The sequence below is a fragment of the Rhea americana genome, unplaced genomic scaffold (genome assembly GCF_003343005.1).
Source record: "Rhea americana isolate MKP2758 unplaced genomic scaffold, rheAme1 scaffold_98, whole genome shotgun sequence".
Classification (NCBI taxonomy): domain Eukaryota; kingdom Metazoa; phylum Chordata; class Aves; order Rheiformes; family Rheidae; genus Rhea; species Rhea americana.
This window is the reverse complement of record NW_028187177.1, coordinates 2,749,622-2,773,156: the sequence shown is the minus strand read 5'-3', so window position 1 is coordinate 2,773,156 and position 23,535 is coordinate 2,749,622. Positions and strand designations below refer to the sequence as shown.

Below are 23,535 nucleotides of genomic sequence, written 5' to 3'. Positions count from 1 at the left end.
TATACTATGTCATCTGAGAGACTATTATTTGAACAAATTTCCTCTTCAGTCCATAGGAAATGTGGATAGAGGAACTACTACCTAAGTTATCTTTATTTCAGTACACTAACCAGCCCCACACAAACTGCATGCAAGTTCTGTAAGCAAATAAGCTAAAGCAAAATAATGTGAATACCTCACTAATAATCTCTTCATACCAATGTCACTCATGCGGACATAAGCTTCTTGCATTGGAAGGGAGGGTTGCAGACCAAATCTGAGGGGCTGGGGGGCAGGGAGGGTGGAGGAAAGACTTTCACATTCATCTCTTCCTTTCCATATGATGTATAGAGTTGCTTCTATAAACAGCAACTTTATGCAAAGAAATGCAGGATAAGTGTCTTGGAAGTCTATTGATTAAGCTGTTATATAACTGAAAAACTATTCTCAAAATGAGGTGCCACGAACTTTTCGGTATAAGACAGATTAAAGAATAAATTAATTTTAACATACAAGTTATCTAATCAATATTGTAGTACCTGTGTTTTTGTTCTTGCTGCAGTAACTGAGCTGCTATTTTTCTCAGGTCAGTCACTTCTTTAATTTCATCATCTTCTTCAGTCAGCAGTTGTTCTTTCTGAAGCCTAAAAAATTAAACATTATCTCAGTTTCAGAAGTTTATGGTTTTCTTTAGATATGGAAATTAAAGTATATTTTTCAGTCAAGCAAGACAAACAGGTATGTCATTGGACAATAACTATAAAGCCATTCCTGTAAGCATGTTTTCTGCCCAAGCAGAAATACTTCACATGTCTACAGCTTTCTTTCCTCCATATGCAAAGAGTTTAACCCTCCCCCAAAAGACAGATTTACCTTTTTCCATCTCCCCACTCCTCGTTCTGTTCTGTCTTCTGGGTTTTCTCAGGATGTTTGCCCCGCTCCTTACATATGATGAAAAATAAACTTAGAATTCAACAAAAAGAAAGAACCACTGAATAATATTTCTTATATCAAATTATAGTACCTTCATGTAAGACAGCAATGGTCCAATCTGTGTATCTCCTTGCTCAGGAACAGCTCCCTCTTCCGCATTCGGATCAATATAATCATAAACCTCCTGGTCTAGTGAGGATTGATAAAGAGTGAAAAAGATGACATTAAGCAGTTCTCTGAACCAAGTGTTATTCTTGCAAGAGAGAAGTACTTAAATGAAAAGCATCAAATAAAGATAATAGGGCAATAATACTGTCTCCTTTATCTGGAAAGGCTTTTTTTTCTTTCTTTCTGGTCTTGTGCATTTATAATTTTATTACATTGTTTACAGAGAGGATAAAAATATAGCTCCAACATGCCATTGTATCATTTTGTGCAATTTTGTTAAATTATATTACCTAAGCAAGAGTATTTCCATTACCTAAAATGACAGACGCGCAACAGACATTACCTTTCTGTGGATCAAGTTTACTTCCCGCTACATGATTGTCACTCCTTAATGTTTGTTCTCTCGTTGATTCTGATACCTGGGAGTGAAGGCTGATTGTATCATCATCAGACGGCTGCAAAGACAGTCATACTTAATACAAAACTATTAGTCATATATTATGTGATTTGTGTAAGCCAAACACATAGCATAAAAGATCCTATCGTGAGGGATGGTTCCTAGGGCAGAGAAAACAACATCAAGTCAGTATCTTTTCAGGAACGACAGTTCACCGTGTGAAAACTGTTTAGTATCCTTTGAAATACAGTTTTTCATTCAAAGAACCCTAATCCAGTACTGATTAATGGGTTGAGAATAACTTGGGTACTTTTCCATCTAAAATCTCCAACTACTTTGGATGCTCGTTAGACTAATGATAAAAATCACAGCTTTACTTTCCATCAGTTTGACTTTTCTTAATAAAACCTGTAATATCCCTTACTCTACACTGTTCCACTGAATATTGCTCTGCATTTACAGTTATTCTTTCTAAACTGAGACACAGTACTATCAAAGTCTTGTTTTATAGCACTCAGTTTTGACATTGGTAGTACTAATTACAATTTGCTAAGCTTAGATCTCTACAAACATATGGATATGTTGTGGGGGCTTCTGTTCATCACTTTAAACCTAGTGTGTCATTCAGAAGTTCATATTAAAATTTAAACAGAAAAGATTACTAACACATACTTTCACTAAACTTGAGTGCTTGTATATTTTAATTTTCCTCTATTTTATTAATAGCAAAAACAAATGTTACTTATGTTTTGTCCTCTGTGCAAAACATTTCATATCTGAAAAGATCTAAACAATTCCTTAAATCAGAATTCATTTTTAAAACATACAGGAGTTTGAACTGGAATGAACCTAAACCGAAAAAACTCAAAGCCATGAAGGTTTTATATGTCTAATACTGTGAAGGTTTGAACTCAACACAAACACGTGAAAGATGTAATTGCAATTAAGGATTTCTCAAATGATGCAAAATACAGAGGAACAAAAATGTTCTATAAAACAGAAGTTAGACAAATCTAACAGAGAAAAACACTCACTTCTGTTGTAGACAACCTTTTATCCCCATTATCACTTCCGATGCCAGAGTCTGGTCCATGATTTTTATTGGGATAAAAATCCTCCATGCTATAGTAAAAAGAAATTTTGTTTCATTTTTCTGAAAGTGTATATCTTCTTTCATATATGTTCTCTATACTCATTTACAGCTGCTGCTACAGAATTTGTGCACATCTCATACACACAGATGAAAAATTCTTCATCTGAAAGAGCTGTTTTAAAAAAACCTATCAAAAGTTCTAGTTAAAAAGATCAGTGAAGGTACTCTATCCATATGTCTACAATTTCAGAATTTTTCTGTGTGTCATTCTAAAATTGTTTTTGCAGAATTTAAATATTACTTTCTTTGAAGTACTGCAGTTCCTTAAATTTCATTGGCAGACATGATTTTCTACTAGCAGCGAACACATTCCCTACAGCACTGTCACATTATAGCAGTCTAAATCTGCTTAAATATCTACAATTTTTCCCCCCTAAATGTACGACTTCCAAAAATTACTAATACAGTAGACAGAAAATTGGCAGCACTAGCAGGGTGTGCTTTTCCAACTGCGCATTGTGGAGCTTGGTTTATATGGTTTATATTTATTATCTAGAAATTGCATCAAGCAATCTCACTATTACAGAGATGTTGCACAGCAGTAATATTCATGATTTCATTCCTTTTGCAACACATTTTATAGCTGTAATCTTAAAGTTTGGTGTAGGCTTTTGGGGAGTACATGTGGACAGCTTCTAGAAACATTTAGAAGCATTCTATGGATGCTGCGGCCTGACCACCTACGGCACAGTTTCCTGAGATCATGGACTGAATCTCACGGTTTGGATGGCTTCGCATAAGCTTTATTCGTACTCTATCTTTCCTTCAGCACTGAAGGAAAGAGTGACACAGGTTGCACATGATATTTTAAGCAAACAGGCAAAACCAGAGCATTATTTCATATGTCTTCCAAAGGCAAAACAGGTGAAGATAGGAAAAATAAAATCACTCCCATTTAATCACTCCAGAGGTGCTCAGTTAAGAAGCCAAGCAAAATATGCCACATTTTTTGACTTCAGGAGTAATCCAATCAACAAATCAAGATATTTTCACTGATGTTTAAATCAGTTTCCATTAACACATGTTTCGGAGGCAGACTAACTCTGTATTCAGGGCACTTATGGGAATGCATCATCACTGCTTTTGAMAAATTTGAGTGAGAAATTGAAAGCTTAGTTTTTCAATAAACTGAAACTACATCTTTGTTCTAACTTTCAAGTCTTTAGTAAGCATAATGAAAAATTTTCATAGTAACCCAGATGGTCATTAGGCTAGTAACATAAACTTAGATAGTATGACTTCTAAATAAACAATCTTTAAACTACTGAAATTACAGCTATTAAACTGTAATGAACTTATTGTGGTACATTCTCTTCTGTTCCCTAAGGAACACTTCATAGCAAATACTAGAGCGAAAAGAAAACAAAAAACAAAACAAAAAACCCCATACCACTTACCTGTCTGTGAGTGGCTGGGAGGGGATTCGTTTACCTAATGATGGAAGATCCAAAGAATCTGGTTTTTTATCTATTCTGAGGCACGCCTGAATGCTGAGGAATTTAAATATATGTACTTTACCCTTTAAACATATCTGTTTGGAAACAAAACAAAATAAAAAAATACTTATTACATAGCATGTCTTTTAATAATGCACCCCAATCAATTCCTTCTACACTGATAGGTTAACACCCACAATTTCCTGCTAGGAAAAATACAGGTAAAAAAAATAATGAAAATCTGATTGGTAATAACTAAAACAGTTCCCCTTTCTTAAGGGATACAATGTTCTTATACTAACCTGTGCTGGTGGTATTTGCATTGGATTGTTATCCAAAACTATTACTTGTAAATGACGTAGCTTCCTGTAACAAATTGGAATTTCCGTAATTTTATTACAAGAAAAATCCAGCTTTACCAAGGGAAGGTCTCCTAATTCTGTAATGGAGGAAAAGGAAAAAAATAAAAATCAAGTATCTACTTAACACTTTACATAATTTACATACATGAAAGAAAGGATAACAAGAAGCTTACCATCTGGCAACATATGGAGATTATTTCTTCTTATGTTTAATTCTCTAAGTGACTGTAGTTTTCCTATCTGTTGGGGAAGGACCTGAAGTTCATTGCAGCTAATATCCTAAGTAAAATACAATGAATGAATGAACATTTTAAATGAAAATAAATGATGTAAAACTGCAATCAACATTATTATAAAGCATATCATATAAAAGATATCCTATCTTTCTTGTTTTTTCCCCACAAGTGGTAGAAGTATTATAACACAGACCTCACTGTTCCTTCACAACTTCAGCAATTTCTGAACTCAGTTGGAAAGGTTAAAGCAATAAATGACAAGGACTAGTTTTGAGATTTATACAGTGGCCTAGCAATCAAGAGAGCCTGGTACAGTTCTCACATCAGCTAAAAACTTCATGTGTTATTGCAGGCAAATGATTTGGATTCTGTTCCTTTCATAAAAATTCTTCCCCTTCCTTACAAAATTTGAACCAGTGCAACTAAAAATTTACAAAAGTGATAGCATGTTCACCAACCTTTGGGGTTCAGTCACTAGAGGGTGACAAAGCTGCACTGTATCAACACAGATTACGGCTACTTCTGCCACTACCTTATTTAATGTTTGTGTAGGTAATCCACACTGAGTCAGCAATCGTGTTGCTGTAAGACAGTTGCTAACATATTTTATTACTTTTTTACTGAAAATCAGTAAAACTGATTTCAGTGACTAGTTTCTTAGCTGTACAAAGCATGGTTATCTATCTACTCAATGAAAAAACAGACGCTAATTTTGAAGTCTGAGAAACAACCAGAAGCTAGCCCTTAATGAGAAAAATCCATCTTCCTCTTCCTCTACGCACATCCACAGCTTCAGCATAGGCACTGCTCATGTGCTATTGGCAGTAGAAAAGTCTGCACTGAGCCAGATGTCTATGAAACTACAGGTTGCCTGGAATGAGCTGTTGCATAGCTATTTTGAGTTCCTCTCTGTCCCCAGCAACCAAGTTAAAATAGGATTCCTTTCCTGAAAGGATCTTTTCACATTCGTATCACTTTATTATCAACATGTTTAAAATATAAAATATTCATGTTTTAAATAGAAACAACACAGACATTGGAATGCAACTCTTTGGTATGTCCTTAATCCATGCCACCAGGCATATACTCCCGGTTTAACATTTATGAAAAAAGCCAAAAAATACCACAGCTATTCTAAAGAACATTCCATTTCTGTAAACAATAGCATTGATACCACCTTGAAACCTGAAAACACTGAAGTGAACAATAAAGGATACCCCATTGACCAAAAACAGAGTAGAAGACATCAGAAAAGCCTCGCAAACATTCAGAATATCTCATATTACTTGCAAAGTAAAAAAGAAATGTTGATTTATAGCTCAAAAATTAGATCACATTAAAAGAAAATTCCAGGGCACACTTGAGACAGGACATGTCTCAAATATGATAAGACATGTCAAATATGATAAGAACTACTTGCAATGTCCAAAGAAATTACAAATACTGAAAGGTCAGATCGAGTCCAAGTGCCATTTCTGTATCAAACTTTTTATACAAGTTAAAGTCATTTCATTCTGAGAGAAGCAATGGTAACAAGTGAGAGAAAAAAGTTCCTAGCAAGGCTGCAGAGAAAATCTTGACTTCACGTAAGATTGCCTCCTTCCCTGCTTCAGCAAATTCTTGATTGACTTTTACAGCTTAACTTTAGCATAACTGCTTTAAAATTCCTCGCAACAAAATAGGCATTTCATTTTTAAGCAAGGCTTACATCTTCAATACCCTACTTTGGGTCGAGAAACAAAACATATTCTTCAACTACGTGTCTGAAATTTAGCCTTTTTCTCTTTAAAATGTTTCTTTGGTCTCTGTAGAGAATAGACTCACCTAAGGAAGATATTAAGAAAATGACAAATGAGCTTGAGTTCAATCTGTCTTTTTACTTTGAAGCAGCTTTGGATACAGTCATATTTCCTTGCTGCCAAGGGATACAGTGTTCTAGGCTACACAGTCCTTGCACTTGTACCACCAAGGATACATAAGGTCACTTCAAAGCAGCATGCAAAAAACAAACTGATTACGATTCACTATTTTTTTCTCTTCTGAGAAGTGAGAGGAAAAAGTGAAATTCTATTTCTGACCGATTAAAACCTTTGTTCTGGTCTCACATGAAAGGAGTAAAAATTTAGTAAGAACTTATTTCTTTTMCAAATGGCTGTTTCCCAGAGTCACCAATTGTGGAACAATATTTAACACAACGTATGACGATTTTAAGGGTATCAGAAAAAGGTACATTCAGTATCTAAATTATTTACCTATACTCAGAAATAAGATCTGTTGATAACTGCCCACTGTTCTTTAAAATATAACCTTAATATTTGGTAATCATCAGGAGGAGAAAAAAATGGTTATGAAGAAATAAGGAAAGCAACAGTAGACAAAACACAAAATGTCAGTGTGCCATTTAATAAAAATCACATTGCACTTACACCTGAACTGTTTAGACCACACATCACTCTATTCACCCCAGCCCAAATAAAGTAATAGTAGAACTGGATACAAATATTGAAGAGGACAAAGATGGTAAGGTACTACTTGTATAGAGGACAGACTACATAGACTTCAACTCTTCATTGCAGGAAAAAGATTCCTGATAGCATATAAGAAAAATCACCTCTTGCGAAGGAGTTAAACAGGGGTGGAAAGAAAAAAGTCACTACTTTTAACAATATACAAAATACAACCTAAAATGAAATAATTCAATAAGCATTTTTATTTATGAATCTATTAATCTTCAGTTAATGCAACATACTGATTTGCTTATCTCAATTCTTGAAGTTCTACAATAAATACTACTTTTGTAATTTGAGACGAAACACAGAAAACGCAGTAACTAAGTTTATATTCTGTATTCCTGTATGTAAAAATGATCATGAATTTACATTTTTCTTACACTGCAGATAGGCTACTTACACTTTAAGTGTACTTAATAYGGTGGTTTGCAATTATACTTACCAATTCCATTAGATCTCTCAACTTTCCAATTTCTTCTGGAATGGAGACCAGCTTATTATTACTGACTACCAAAACTTTAAGTGGAAGATCAAACAGGTATTTTGGCAACGTTGATAAAAGATTTCGACTTGAAAGAAAAAAACAACAAGAAAGAAAGGCTACATTATAATATTCTCTTTAAATTTGACAGGAGTCTGAAATACACATTGTAAAATATTTCTCCTACTCTAGAAGACATCCTCCACCTATTACATTTTAACTAAATTCAAGCTACAATCTCCATCACAAATTCCTTACCAGATAAAGCTTCTCTTAGCTAAATTGTAGGTCACTATCTCATCTGGTAAAAGTGGATGTATTATAACTGAACCTCCTAATGAAAGAATGTACACAAACAGAAATCTGTTGAAAGAAACAAAAAAAAGCCCACTGCTCTATAAACGAAGCTGTAAACAACAGCAGTAAAAGYGCAGAATATTCTAACTTGTATTTTTGAAGCTCTGTGGAGTGGCAGCTGGCTGCATTTTTTCTTCCTGATGGAGAGGTGCAGCTAATCTAGCACCTTGTCACAAAAACTGTCACTAATTATTAATACTGCATCCGGGCAGTAACAAATCTTTCACCAAAATTAAATCAACCTGGAACAAATACTGACAACATGACCACATCTCTGCTAATTTAACTGTGGCACACAACATTCAGTTTATGCTTGATATTTACTTTTATGCCGTTTCTGATGCCTTCAGAAGGATCAACTGATCTGACAGTCTACCAGTATAAGCTTTATGTTCTCAACAAATCTGAACCGGCAGGATTTGTTCAAGATCACTGCTTCTCACATCACATAGCTATAGCGCTCCTGAACCATTACCAAAAGCCCTAAACATCTATTTTAGATGCTCTTTGCTGAGCAACACTCTGGAAGGTATGTTTTAACTAATGTTGATTTCTGCTGCATGTATCTTATTCCAAATACATGCACATATGCTGACTATACTAACAGGAAAGGTATTATTGCTGACAATTTAATTTAAATTGCTTTCAGAAAAGCTACCAACTGCAGGCTGCCTCYTGCCAGAAAGGGTTGTTTTTGTTTTTTGTTTTGKTTTGGTTTTTATTTTTTTTTGGTAAACTACTTGTACATTTAAAAAAGCCATTAAAGTATCAGCTTGTTCAGGTGTGGTATGAAAGCAATTGCTCTCACATATAAAAATGAAAATTTTCCAGAGTTCGAAGAACTGTCCAGAAGCCAAAAGTTATATTTCGCAAGAACCCTTTAAAGCACTGACATTTGCTTTCACATTATGTTAAGGAAAAAAAATCTAGAAGTTTAAAATTATTTTTGTGTAATGGAACTGTATCAAAACACTGCTTTTATATTGAAAATCTAAGCTTGTGCAATTACCCCACAACATGACTATCATTAATACATCTGCAAGAATAACAAAATCACTGTGCCACTGCAACATTTCAGCTTGGAAGTAGTGTAATTTTGACAAAGTAAGCTGACAGTAAATTGTTATTATTATCCTTATAAAGAGCATTGCATCTTTGCTGCTAATACTAAGTGGAGAAAAAAAAGTTTGTTTTTTTTTTTTTTTTTGCATTTCAGGCAGAGATGACTGGCTTTTTCTAATTGCTGATCTGTTAGAGTCAGTGGAAAGCAAAAATATCCCACGCAAGTAAATGAAATTTCTTTATTTGCGTAAAAAACTTTGCAACGAAACTACAATTCTTTGCATGGCTTAGATCAGTAATCTCTGAAGTTCTTTTTTAAAAAAAGAAGCTGTCTATTTTACAAGGAATTGCATAACACTTCTTCTTCTGCATCCAAAATTAGAATTTGACATCAGCTGGTTTTCTTCTGTAATCACAATACTGAAGCAAGTAAGTCCGTATTTTAGCCTGTCCACACGTCCATGCATTCTGAAAACTGTCCTCAGACATTAGCACAAAAACAAAGAAAAAGCAAGGTATGGAAAAAGGAAATGAGCCAACTTCCGAAATAACATGCAACGTTCATTTAGAACTGGATGCTCCTTTATTTTTGTATCAAAAACTGTTTTCAGCACTTGAGTTACATCAAAACAGAAATGTGTTTTTGCTGCTCTGTGAAAGAAGTTAGGTCAAGTTTCTTTCAGAAAATACTGAAGTTTTAACATGTCATTAATATTCTTTAAACCTTCACAGAGCAGTCAATTCTTGGAAGCTATCAGTATAAATACTGATATTTGGAGATTAAGACATAGTTAATGTTTTTTTTCCTTTTCCTTTCCAAGTATCAATTCAAAAAGTAATCTGAAATTTGTGCAAAAAGTTATTTCTAGAACAAATCTGGTATGTTAAATAGTTCTTGGTTGAAAAGACTGTTTTGGACTTCAGATAGTCAGTATAAGAAACAGAGGATATCGTGGAAAACAAGGTCTCAACTCTTTACGGAAGGGTTCCTCTAGATTCCTCTGCTTCTGTACATTTATTCAGTATCTTAGATTATCTCCAGTCGAGCTCATACTCATTTTCTATTCTTTTGAGAAGATCCAGCTATATGTTTTCCAAGTCTAAAAACAACAATGGATGTAACTAGTGTACAAAATGAGTAGAGCCTTCCGGCCAGAGTAATCTACCCTCCTGAAAAGAAAAAAAATGAATTTCTATATATGTAGTTTTTAAATCACAGTCTACCCACATAACATTAACAACAAATAAAACTTCTCAAACTCTTCTTACAGACAGCTATTGCAGTATACTGCCTGAAGTTTTATGATGCTTTCAGTTCTTCCCACAAAGGAAGTAACAAGAACTGCTGGTCCTAAAACACCAAGAAAATGGCAAACAGCAAATAGAATCATTTTATTTGTCTGGGGAAAAGTAAGGGCATTTGATGCCCTCATCAGGTAAGATGCCACCTCTCCGATGAAGTATAGAAGAAAGAATGACAAGGTTTACTCACCTAATGTTAAGGTAAGTAAGCATTTGCAAATTTTTAATAGATTCTGGAATGGATTTGATGCAATTGTGATACAAATTTAAAGTTTCAAGTGGTGCAAACAGCCAGACATCAGGAGGAATTTCAGTAAATCTGTTCTTTGAAAGATCTGGGAACAAAGAAGAAGAAGTAATTTTTAGTCAAAAATTTGCCCACAACAGGAGGATGTGCAAATACCCACAGTTATTCCTGTCGCGCCCCTAAAAATTCAGGCATTGTAACAAGTCTAAAATAGTTCGCTTTTTTACCAGGGGCTACTGGATGCTACTGGATATAATAAATACAAAAAAAAGAGACTATGCCAACTATATAATTAAGAACACTTAAATGCAATTGAATATCAATTATGATTGTCCCTCCTATCAGTCTTTGTACTATAAAACTTTTTTTTTTTTCTCCTATGAGACACAACAGTAAGTCACAAGCTACAAGCCAATTAAACAGGTAACTTTCTGTTCTTGAGAGTTAGATTAGAATCTAATTTCACTGTGTATAATACCTGCAATAATAAAGACAAACTGGCACAGAACGCTTAGGTATTTTCTCAGCTAAAGAACTACAAGTCTTAAATGAATATTTATTCTTTATCCTACACAGAGTTACTGGTTTGTTCTCCAGTTTCACATTTATAATTTAGCTCAAAGGAGAACAAAATCACGTGAACCAATATCAAAATGGTTTAGCTACGAAAATAGGGACGCAATTTAGCCTAGACTAAGAGCAGAAGTGGGGTATCACAAAGGAAACATAACACTTGGGCTAGAACTATTCTGATAATGCATAACTGCATCATGCAAATCTTCATGCTAAAGATGTATTTTTACAGTGTACATTTCTGTCAGAATACTGACTCAACTGGTTTTGACAGAATCTATACCATGCCTGACTATATATAACATGCCATCTTAAATAATAATACTAATAAATGCAACACTTGCACCCTGGAGTATCAGTATCTACCAAAACCTATACTATACAGAAGTCCATGAAACTTACCCTATTGGAAGAGAGAGATTTACTTGAGCTAAAAAGTTTAAATTTTCAAAGGTAACTCTTGCTCCCAACCTAAGATACTTCAAAGGGTGGGGTTTCTCAGAAACCAGAGATACTCTTAACAAAGAAGCAATGAGAATCCCTTGTTATTTCAAGTTTTGGTTATTAAGCCTTTAGCATCTGCAAAAAATGACGGTTTCCACTTAGCCACTATCTATCGTGCTATCAGCGGGACAAACATACTGTTTGGTTTGTTCCCCCCAACTGGAGATGCAGACTAGAAAGTGGCTGACTCAAAGAAGAGAGCTCAAAAGCTCAAAGTGCAACCGGCAGACCAGCTACGACTGGCATTTCTCAGGCGCCAATACTGAGACGATACTGTTATACCATCTTCGTCGACAACTGAGAAAATGAGATGGAATGCACTTGTAGGAAATTTGCGGATGATGCCAAGTTGTGGGGAGTGTGACCTTGACCGACAGACACCTCATCCAGTTTACTAAAGGGAAATGCAAAGACTTGGACGTGGGGCAGAAAAAGACCRTGTGCTGCTGTAGGCTGGGGGCCGGCAGGGCAGAAGACCTTCATTTTCAGGAAAGAATCTGGTACACTACAGACTGAAAATAAACGTCCCTTGCAGTGGGGAAGGTCCACAGTGAGCCACAAATACCCACCCAATAAAATGGACTGGCACAAAGAAAAACCACCTTCCAGTGGCATTAGTTTTGGAAGTAGCATTAACTTTGTTTCCTAAAGACCAAAAACTGTGAGATTTGTGAGCCAACTGCCTGCTGCTCCACCATTGCATCATTTGTAAGAAATAATCTCAAGCGTAAGTGCAAAGCCATCCTTTTCATCAGATTGCTCAAGAAAGGAACACTGCTGACACTGAAGTTGGCATACTTCTAGCTTCAAGAGAGAGGAAGAGAGAGATTTAGGTTGAAGAACTGGTATTCTTAATGCACTGAATGAAAAGACTGTGGGACAGAATTAAGTATAACGAAATATCCAGCTATAATTGAGAAGTCTACTAAAATGGTTTTAGAATACTTTGAGAAAGTTTTCGGAATAACAGAGTTTTTCTRTTTACCAGTACATTAATTTTCAAAACACTATAGGCAAATAGTAGCTTACATTTGAATTAATTTTCTACAAAATCTTTTTCAAGTTGAAGAAAGATTCTCTTATACCAGTACCCCATATASTAGATAAATGCATGCAAAGACAATCTTATTGCTGGCATAGTTCTAGAAYTGCCACTGCTTCAAGAGTCAGGCTTTGGTAAATTTTCTTCTGAAATCAACTTTAAGGATCTTCCTGGTTTTATTCAGCAGCAGCTGAATCTGTACAATGACTGAACAAGGACTTTGGTTTGCAGYAGGCAACACAGAATAGCCGCAACAGAAGCGGCTGTGGTTACTAACCCGGCCTGAAGAAAATTKTATTACAACATTCTGGTTTAAGTTGCTTTGTATAGCCTTGTACATGAAACAATTTCATATTAAAAGAAAACATGCAAGTGTTGGGAAACACTTAGTTTAAAACATCTCACTAAAGACAATAGCTTCAGATGCAATGGAGGAAAGATTTCACTTTTCTATTATGAAATGAAATCCAAAAATCACATTTTAAATTAGGAAATAGCACCTATTATCCAGCCATTGTAAAATAAAACATTCAAAAAAACTGAAAGCAATATGGTTTATCTTCCAGGCAATTTTTTCCATATTTTGTTTTACATGGCATTCATACATCACATCTACTTACTGCTTTTTACAGAGAGATAACAGTATTCTTTATTAAAAATGAAAAGTGATTTCTACTCCAAAAATGCTTTTGCAATGAACAATAGATTTATTTAGCACAGCAGATGCTAACCTGTCTAATGAAATGTCAATGTGAAGTTTATGCAATTTAGGCAACTTTTGAAAACTAAAGATGCAATAAATGATTGAGAAAACACAAGWAAAGGGAGGTTATTTCCACCAGAAGCTGGGGAGATTTTGGAACTAGAGTGTTCCTTTAAAAGTCTGACAGATTTTGTATAATCAAAACGGAAGCAGRTTGGTGGCACTTAAAATGAGAATAGTTTTTCAACAGTTAATAAACTGAAAATGTAAGGAAAGCTGGCAAGTGCAGAAGTGCAAGAGATTTACAATGATAACTGATCTGGAAGTGAAATTATACAAGTTCTTTACTTATCCAGTCTAAACTGAGTTAACTCTAAACTGTGGGTGTTACGACAAGACTAAATTTAAGACATCATCGAGGATTACTCATGAACCATAGCATATTTCATTCCACTATCATTGTAGAAGCAAAAAAAAAGCCAAAAGCACACTGTTACTGAGGTTAATTTAAAAGGAGGAACTACAGAAATCTGAGGAAGTTTGTTAAAAAGAAACTAAGCAGCAACTAAAAGAGCAAAGTCTTCACTGACTGCATGGAGACAATTTAAAGGCACAGTACTGGAGGTTCAGAACAAAAGTGAAAAAAGAGCAGAAAGTCAGATTTTGGAGGGGTGGAGGTTAGTGGAAGAAGGTATCTTCCATAAGCTTAAGTCTTGTTCTAAAGTAAAAGCAGAAGCCTCAAATTCTCTCGGGTTTAATTTAAAACATACTAAGGCAGTCAAAGTATGATGTTTCACATTTGTTCTCCCTTTGCATTTGTTACCAAAGACTTTGCCAGAGTAGATTGGCCTTTGCTTTGATCCAGTGCAAYCATTTTTATGTTCCATTTCCATCCCTATCCCTGTTAGGTCACACTTTGCATGAGCTAGATGTTAAATCTGAAAGGCAAGGACTAGTTGAGAATTCTACACTTGAACACCATGTTGAGACATGCATTTTCATAAAAATATGCAGACCTATGATAGGGCACGGAGATTTTTTTTTGCTGAAACTGTTTCAAAGTTTTATTTGGAAACTAGATAAGGAAAAATACCAGGTCTGTTCCCAACTAGGAACATCCAAAGATTKTCCTATCCAAGTTTTCTGGTAACAYTTTMGTAGAGTCTAAGCCTAAAARCATCTAAACTCAACAGCAACTTTATTCATATAACCTGTCCTACAGAAGTCAGTGAAGGTATCAGATAAAATTGAAAGCCTAAGACCTGATCCTAAAGACACACTTTTAGCCAATMTAAACACAGGCCCGAGAACACTATTTGAAAAATGAGTAAAGCTTATTAGTCCGTTAGATACAAGAAAGTCATGCTAAAAGAACCACTCATGCTTCTATCTGTGAGGAAAACAGGGTGACAAAAAACCCYTAAGACATGCAAACTCAAATACCTCAGAAACATCTGCATATGATGATCCCGGGAGACATAAGTTTTCTATGTCCAACAGTGCATGGACATCTTGCATTCATAATCCCGTGATAGCGAGCATTTATATGGAACAATAACAGCGTCAGAAAAGCCCCTTCATTTTAATTACATTTCACACAGTGATTATTTCACTTGACAGGCCAACGGTAACACAGAAATACAGGCAGGCAAGGGTGCTTACTGCAYGTTACACCCCCAAACCAGCTTACGATTGCGTGTTCTGCCGACTATTCTTCTGTCACACAAATATATAATCCTTCCCTTTCTCCCATCTCTAGCAGAAAGCCAAGGCCCTCTCCTGGGAGAAAGTCCTACCATGAGAAAACTACCAGATTCATGTTCCAGCTCATGGAGTTACTCTGCTAAGCAAAGCTGCTGTCTCTCAAAGAAGGTAAGTAGGTATGATTCTCCTTCCCTCAAAGTTACATACAGAATGGAAGAGGGTATATTCATACTTCCAATAAATATTTGAGACTTTTTTTTTTAACCTGAGAGTTTGACAGAGCACAAAMTAGATTTTGTAATATCTTTTTCACAAAAACAGAAAGATCTAAAGTGGTGTTTGGGTTCCAGATCCAGAAACTCAAGAGCTTGGAAATACCTTCTTTATGGTTATCCACGTCACTGATTTTAGCTACACGGTCTGAGCACCAAATGTGATGAAGGAGACACTGTACATGACCATGCAAGTGAAGATTCTCATAAAGCACAGTCAAGCTGCACAGCTGCAACCAAAACTATATTTCACATCTTCCAAGTTCTTGACTCTGCAAACTAAACAGCACTACTGAACAATAAATAAAAATCCTCTTTAAAATTATATTTTTATCACATTGGGGACTTGAACAGGCAACCCCTCAGTTTGAAGCRTGGCTCTTCCACATAAAGCACATATTTCTGTAACTCGAATAGATCAACAGTTGTCTCTAACAGATTTTTTACTACTAGGAAGGAGGGACTGGGATCCAGCACACTGGCTTTGAAGCCAAGGTAGCCTTGAGGAACCAAGCTGCTATTCTGACCCATCCCTAGCAGTCTCCTAGCAGACAGTGGAAGTGTTTACATTAGCYGTTCAAGCAATTCTGGTCTTTAATTTAAGGCATCTCCACTCGCCTCATGCTGGTTCAGGTATATGTGGCTTTTACTGAAATTTTCACTAAACTAGAAGCCCTGATTCAAACGTTGAAGCAATTGGARGGCGTGCAGGCGCTGATCTGCTGTACACCAAAGCAGCGATGGTGCCAACAGATGCGTTCAGTGAATTCATCACCACATTACCCCATTAGAAGGATCCAGGCTTYCCCAGTGTACAACAGCATCCTGCTCCAACCCTTGACTATGTATGTTCAGTTATTTAGCATGGCACAATGAAAACAAAAGCACAAGTAACACACGAAGAGAAGATCATTTAAAATAAAAAYGTATACACCAACCAATTACATAGTCAAAAGGACTTTTCTCCATGCCAAGGATTATCTTCCTCTTCACCTCTAAAGGCTTATTGCAATTTTTTATAACAACCTTTCAGTAAAGCTCCAGGAATCTTTTGTAATTTGAAATGCTAGGCAACAACTCCCACACAGAGGCTATCTGCTTCCCTAAACTAAATGGCATTTTAGTATTCTGTCTAGCCTAGAATTCTTAAAGCAGCTTAACATTAGAAAGTGAAGTCTGTTTTCATGGTAGTTCAGCAAGAATTTTTATTAAGCTTGTGTATTGTAACTCAGGGCATCTCCTACTTAAATTGACAAGATTACTTACTGGTTGCTCACAAGCACTGAAAGACTTATTTTTTTTTAAAAAAAAAACAACTTAGAAACTCCAAATTTCCACTTCAAATTGTTTTAACTTTTTCATAAAAAAGTAACAGAAGAACGTAATCATCAACCCACTCCTAAACGACACAATCTCCGGGTTTATTAAGCATTACTAGAATGCATGCAGAACCCTAGAAAAAGCTTATGTTAGTCTCTGTATTCTTGGATATACACATTCACATTCTTTGCCCCACAGACTTTACAATTTAGAGGCTTGAGGCAGAGGGAAAGGGCTACAATAATGCAACTGTAACCAACATTTACTATATGACTTTGTGAGAATAAWGTAACTTATAATTAGATAAACTAAATAGAAATATTTAAAAACAATACAAGAATGCCTGAAGACAAAGGACACTGAAAAACAAGGCAAGTGTAGAATAAAGCAGAGGAAAAAAAGCTCTGTAGAAAACGGGTAACCTAACAGATCACAGGCACAGAGCAAAAGGGGGCTAATCATAACAACAACGTTCTTTTGAGATATGAAGGCTGCTGCTGTAGCAACTTCAGCATCTGTTCTTATTTGTTGGTGCCTCCTGCTGACCCTGTTCTACAATTCCAACTCATGCCAGACCTCATGGCAGCATTTAAGAATGGCTGTGGCTAATTTTGTTAGTTTAGGAGTAAATATATAATATATCTCATTACTAACTGTAATGAGCTGAAGTAAATACTTATATAAGCATTTTAATTCTGTGTGAGCCTTTAATATAAGTTCTTGTCCAACCCGTATTAGTTCTACCTATTAACACAATAAAGCGATAAAGTGACAAATTGAAGTAGATGTTTGCTTTAATACACAGATGGTCAAGGATCCACGTGTTCAGCAGTTGCATCTGCTGGTCAGCAGGCTATGAATAAACCTAAGATGCAGGGTTTCTTCAAGTCCTGTGCTACAAAAAAAAAAAAAAATATCTTTGTTGAGAACTCATACTTCACCAATCAAACTGTACCTTTCAAGCACTTCAGATCATGTTAGTGATAATCACACTCGCCCAAGCAAAAAAGATATTTCAGTTCTGTAACAGCGAATAAGGCTTTCTTCTCCAAAGTGCTACAGTCTTTTCTAGATCTGTCAGAAATCACTGTTCTTTTTCTGGTAATTATTAGTACTGRTAGTTAATGTAAACCAGGACTTAAAGCTATGCATCTAGTAATCTGGGTCCTCATTTTTGTAGCAGGCAACAAACTCTCATACTCCCATGTCAGCTAAAAGAATGGTGAGAACAGACTAAGATAGTCAAAGAAAAGCAGAAAATTTAGAAGTCTCGCCACAATACCATGTAGAATATTTAACACAAATATAAATTATTCATTATTTTTCCACCTTCTGGGGAATTCCAGCCTTCAGGCAGTCTGGTTCTGTTACCTTTTGGCTAAGAACATGTTTTAACTGTAAGTGCCAGTCTTGCCAGTAAAATGGATTTATACTTTTGAACTAGCTCTGAAAAAAATTCACAAGTCATTTGACATACTTGTCACAAGCRAAAAGTCAGAAAAAAGAAAAGGTTAGTTCGGTTTTGTTATTGCACAAGATATAATATATTTCATAGCTAAATACATTTCTCTTCCACAAATAATAYGCAACAAAACAGAAGGGAGGAAAGGGGAGAGACTGAAAAGACAGGAACTTCTTTCTCTCTGGGAAGTGCAATTGTATGGAAACCTAACTGCTGTGCTATCAAGAGTTAAGAGTTGCCATCATCACAAGTGAAAGTGCATGACAAATAAGATTGGGAACTATATGCATAAAAATTCTGTATGAAAATTTCTATGTTCTTCTCTGTAACGTTCTACTAAATACACTTGTGCATATACATGTGTATTTATTAGAATTTGAAGACATTCTGATTTGGATTAATAGGCAAGGAACAGCCACAATGCGATATTTGTCTCAGATTTCTAAGAGTATTTTTAAAACATTGAGAACAGATTTTTTTAAAAAAAGTAAAACTAGTGCTTCAAAAATTTAGTACAATTGTGGAATGTCATTCTAAACAGATACTTTCTTTGGAAAATAGAAGTTTGAAGTGGGACAAAAAAGACAATGAYGAAAGAAGCTTTAGTTTAAGTCACTAACATACATGCAGGTTAGAAATTCAGCAGGCTAGAAAAGCTAACAATGTTTATATTCAGTCCCTTAGGACAAAGCAAATATACTACTCTCCAACAGAACTAAAGCTGGCAACATTATTGGCCTTCAACAAGAAAGCCTCGGGCAATGTACTCTCCCTTACCCCAAACATTATACAGGCKAACAAACCACTATGAGAAATTCCTTGCTTATAAACTGAGTTACTCCCAGGTTTTGCACCTGACGCATTTCTGAATACAAACACTGCAAAAGCCCTGTATAATCTGGATTTCTGCTTTAGTTCAAATTTGAAATTGTTACTGAAAAACAAACATGTTTTTCAACAGGTTTGATTTCTGGAATGAAATCCAKATTTATGTTGTACATTACACATGTATGTTATTTCTACGCTGAAAATTGAGTGTAGTGTTGCTATTCAGTAAATTACTTGTCATCCCTTCAATTAAAATTGCTATCATCAAAAATAACGAACCATGCAGGAAAATACAAACAGTTTAGAAGTTTATGTTCTATATCCAGCAGAATTAGCACAGTACTAATCAACTCTCTCATGCAATTCACACTTAATACCAAGTTGTAGGTTTTGTTGTTTTTTAACCTGTAATCACATGAATGACTACATATCTAACAAGGGCCAGAAATGATGTGGCTTTTTTTTTTTTTTAAAAAAAAAAAAAAGTCATGTAAGTAATATTAGACAATGGTATCTTAAGCCACAATCATATTTCACCCCCAGCAGACACAACCAGGAATCTCAATGCGGGAATTCTGCCTGTGGGGCTGAGATTGTTATTAGCCCTGACAGGRTGGCTCATTCTGCAGTCATATAGGGAATACACTGGTGTTACTCCTCCGCTATATAAAAAAAAAAAGGTAGCAGGTGGTGAGAAAGGAGAAATTCCAAAGCTAATTTATTTATAGGCAATTCTTCACCTACTTGCAATTGCTTGTAGGTTCCTCAGGAATTAAAAACAGGGAATTAAGTTTGTTGTGACAAATGATAAGCAAGCAAGCCTGATGTCACCACTGTATACATCCTGAGGTAAGAAACTGTTTCTTGAGCTGTCAGTAAAATACCACCCGTAAGTGCTAAASTCACATTTCAAAGAGTGCTCAGGAAAGAGGGGGGAAATTGCTAAAACCAAAGTTGACTTGGGTCAGYAATGCAGTAAAGCACAAGTACCTATTAAAAAAAATGGAAAACATCGCTCTTAGCTAAGTACAGAGAAATTATATCTATCTACTACACATTTACCACGGGGATTAATGCTGCCCACAGGGTGAGAAGCAAAATTACACACTAATAAAATGAATGGAATATTCATATACCTCTATATATGTCTTAGTACACCTCTTAATATTTTAATGACCTATGAATTTTTTCCAGAAGTCACTTAACAACAGCAGAGGACTTGTCTGAAGAGTCAAATAACAAATTTTGGCGGGGAGGGATATAAATAAATAAATAAATAAATAAATAATAATAATCAAGCATTGTCCCCTCCAACCCCTTTCCCCAAGAAATTGGGATTAAAATTCACATTTGACAAAAGATATGAAAAACATAAGGTCAGAGTTAAACAGAAAGATACTGCAGCTCAGCAAATAAGTTCTGTCATAAAAATTTAAGATGGTCAAAATGCGTACTATTGGCAACTTATGTTATGTACTGGTAAGCCATTGTATAAGTAAGTTAGATATAAAATGTGGCCAGACTTTAAAAAAAGAAGAAAAAAAGATCAAGAGGGTATTTCTGGTGACAAACCAGCAGCAGTTGACCAGGGGAAAAAAAAAAAAAAAAAAAAAAGAAGGAACTGCACTAGTTCTACTTCAGCAACAGAGTCATTTTTAGGATGCATTTTATTGATGTTAAGACAGAATATTCTGGTTTTACAGTGACACTGTTGATCCTAATGCATAAAGGTTTGTGATACAGATTTTTTTTTTTTTTCACATCCTGATATGTTTAAGGCAGGGGGTACTTGGTTTGGGTACTGCAGATCTGATTTTCAGAGAATCACTAACTGAAGAACAGCATATCTGAAAATGAAACACAGTAAGTATTTTTGAGTCAAGCTCTGCTCCCCACCCCATGCCTCAGCCTACATCTGAGGGAGACTCTTACCTTGCCTTATTCAGGGGTATATTGCAATGTCAAACAGCAGTAACTGACACAAGATGTCTATTAAAAAATACAACTATTGTCTCTGAAGCAGCAGTGGATTCYAGATCAATTTCTATACCATACTGATACTTGCTAAAGAAAATCATTGATTCTTCACAGCAGGATAGCATTTACTTGCTCATCAAAAAAAAAAAAAAATCTACAGATGAAGTTAAAATAAAGACTACAAATCTATTGTTTACAAGTAAGTTTTAGGAAAACATCTAAAATTTGTATTTCACGGGATTAATTCTCAAATCAGCACTAYATTAAATCAGCATTGTTATGTGAATAATTTACTTGCATTCACCTACATCAACTATTTAAATAAGTGCTTTCAGAGCAACAAGCAAAATGGCTATTTTTGTCAGAGATTGTTTTAAACGTTTTCACACATCATCATTCATGCTGAAGACTTAATTCTGATAGTGGTGACTGGGCTCTACAACATTATAAAAGATAAAGATAATATCATTGCAGACACCTACTACTCAAATATGTTAAAATTCAAAACAACAACAATAATTAAACCCAAAATGTAAAATACAAACACAAAATATGGATCCCTGATGAACTTGCTTCAGCATGACACAAAAGATCTTTTTAGTAATGGATTCCCTATGCTTTATTGCAAAATGCTTTATTTTTAATGCTTTAGTTATTGAATATTTATACACAGAAACTGTCTACTGTGTTGTTGAAAATATTTTTATGCTATTACAAGAAAATAGAGCTACTATTTAATKAACTCCCTTTTTAATTTAATCTGCTGCTTCCATTATACAATAATTAACACACTTTCACCTATCCATATTCTACATCACCCTTTCAGACGAATCATGTGTGTCAGGAAGAATAGGCTAATAACCAAAAAAACATTAGCAGGCTTGGTACTGGATACTGAAAATTGAATTTTAAAATCAGTCCTTCATAAATTCTATACCCTATACATCATATTATATATTGCATAAGAATCAGTATATCATTATTTAACCCTCTGCACAAAATGCAGCCCACAAAGAGCTGAATGAATATTTGATAGACACCAGCAGTACAGGATTGTCACAGATGCATAAGGTACCACAATAGGCAGTCTCATATTCAATACAATAAGCCAGCTAATTGTAACCCATTTGAAAAAAATAAAAAAGGCCAAAACCAAAAATACCCTCGGAGTTAATTCACTCAAAAAGCATCTCATTAGACAGATCTCTCATTAATATTTTGTTCTAGTATATTACTCAAAATGACCCATTTTCAGCAACTACTTCAGTAGCAAGTAAATCCAGAAGCACAGCACAGATGAGCCAAAACATAGCAAAATCTCTGCGAAAAATACAGCTTTGTTTTCCTACAGACTATGCAAAAAAAGGCCTCCAAGTTTTCTTCACCTAAAAGCCTGGGTAAATCCAGGCTCCCATGGATGATATCTGTAGTATTTACCAAGACGGTGAATAYATTAAGCTCTGACATTCACATTGCTAGATGTGTGCACACCCTCTCCCCACACTCATAACCATTTTCTTGATGGGCTGGGAAGAAGGATCAACTGGAATATCCCAGGTAACAAAGCTCCACAGCAAAGGATTAGACATCCTTGATGGTGAAGACGAACCGCAGCATGGAGCTCTTATTTTTTCAGCTAGGGAGCTAAATCGCTCCCCTCCTCTTGCACACGCTCYCCCTGGCAATGCACGAATCCAGAAGAAGCACAAGCCCTCATCCTCGCCGCATCACAGACGGACACGCAGCATACAACCCCTCGAACATCCCCCCTGCTGCGCACACAGCACAGCAAGCCCAGCCCGCGTGTCCCCGCACCTGCCCCATCATGCATGCACACAGAGACGGGAACCTCCGTCCCCACTGCACACACAGACAGCACAACTCCCCCCGACACGCGCACGGCACAGGCGCGCTCACGCAGCCCAAGTGCCCCTCCCCGCTGCATACACACGCACACAGAGCACACAATAACCCTCCCACGATACACCCCTTCCTCTGCACCCACGCATTCAGCACCACACCTCCGCCGGGCGCGCGGGCACGGGCACCCTCATACTGTACCAAGCGGGAGCCCCTCTCCCCGCAGAGCCCTGCCTTCRTGTACGCGCACAGCGGCGGTCGCCTCCTTGGCGCAGACGCCCGCAGTGGGGGTACTGTCCCCCTGCACCTCCCCTTCCTCCTCCCGCACACGGCGGGAGCGCCCCATCTCTGTGCCAGCACGCGGTGGGACCCCCTCAGCGCACACCCCGTCATCGTGCCCCCGCAGGGCAGGGATGCCCCGGCTCCCTGCACGCTCCCTGGGCACAGCCCCACCACTGCAGGCAGGGGAGCACCCCACCTCGGCACAGCCCGTTTCCCCAGCCCCCCCACTCCACAGCAGGCACGGAGAGCCCCCTAACTGTGCAGCCCCCACCGCTCACAAGTCTGGAGCTGACCCACTGTCCTCACATGGCATCAACCCCTGCATCCCTCCACACTGCCACCCCAGCACCCCACACTGCATGTCCCTCCACACTGCCACCCCAGC

General features: G+C 36.5%; 1 protein-coding gene across 2 annotated transcripts in view; it reads right to left on the bottom strand.

The window, feature by feature from the left end:
* LRCH2 (leucine rich repeats and calponin homology domain containing 2) overlaps positions 1-10,681 on the bottom strand; it is a 33,688-nt gene extending 23,007 nt beyond the window's left edge. For both annotated transcript variants that reach the window (XM_085325547.1, XM_085325548.1), the window contains exons 1-10: positions 10,567-10,681; positions 7,617-7,743; positions 4,602-4,707; positions 4,369-4,505; positions 4,028-4,161; positions 2,512-2,599; positions 1,424-1,535; positions 1,004-1,101; positions 853-920; positions 519-623 (exon numbers count right to left, since the gene is read on the bottom strand). In XM_085325547.1, coding sequence (XP_085181673.1) covers positions 519-623; positions 853-920; positions 1,004-1,101; positions 1,424-1,535; positions 2,512-2,599; positions 4,028-4,161; positions 4,369-4,505; positions 4,602-4,707; positions 7,617-7,743; positions 10,567-10,589 — 998 coding nt within the window. In that variant the 5' untranslated portion in view covers positions 10,590-10,681. The remainder of the gene's footprint in view (positions 1-518; positions 624-852; positions 921-1,003; positions 1,102-1,423; positions 1,536-2,511; positions 2,600-4,027; positions 4,162-4,368; positions 4,506-4,601; positions 4,708-7,616; positions 7,744-10,566) is intronic.
* Between the last annotated feature and the right edge of the window lie 12,854 nt (positions 10,682-23,535).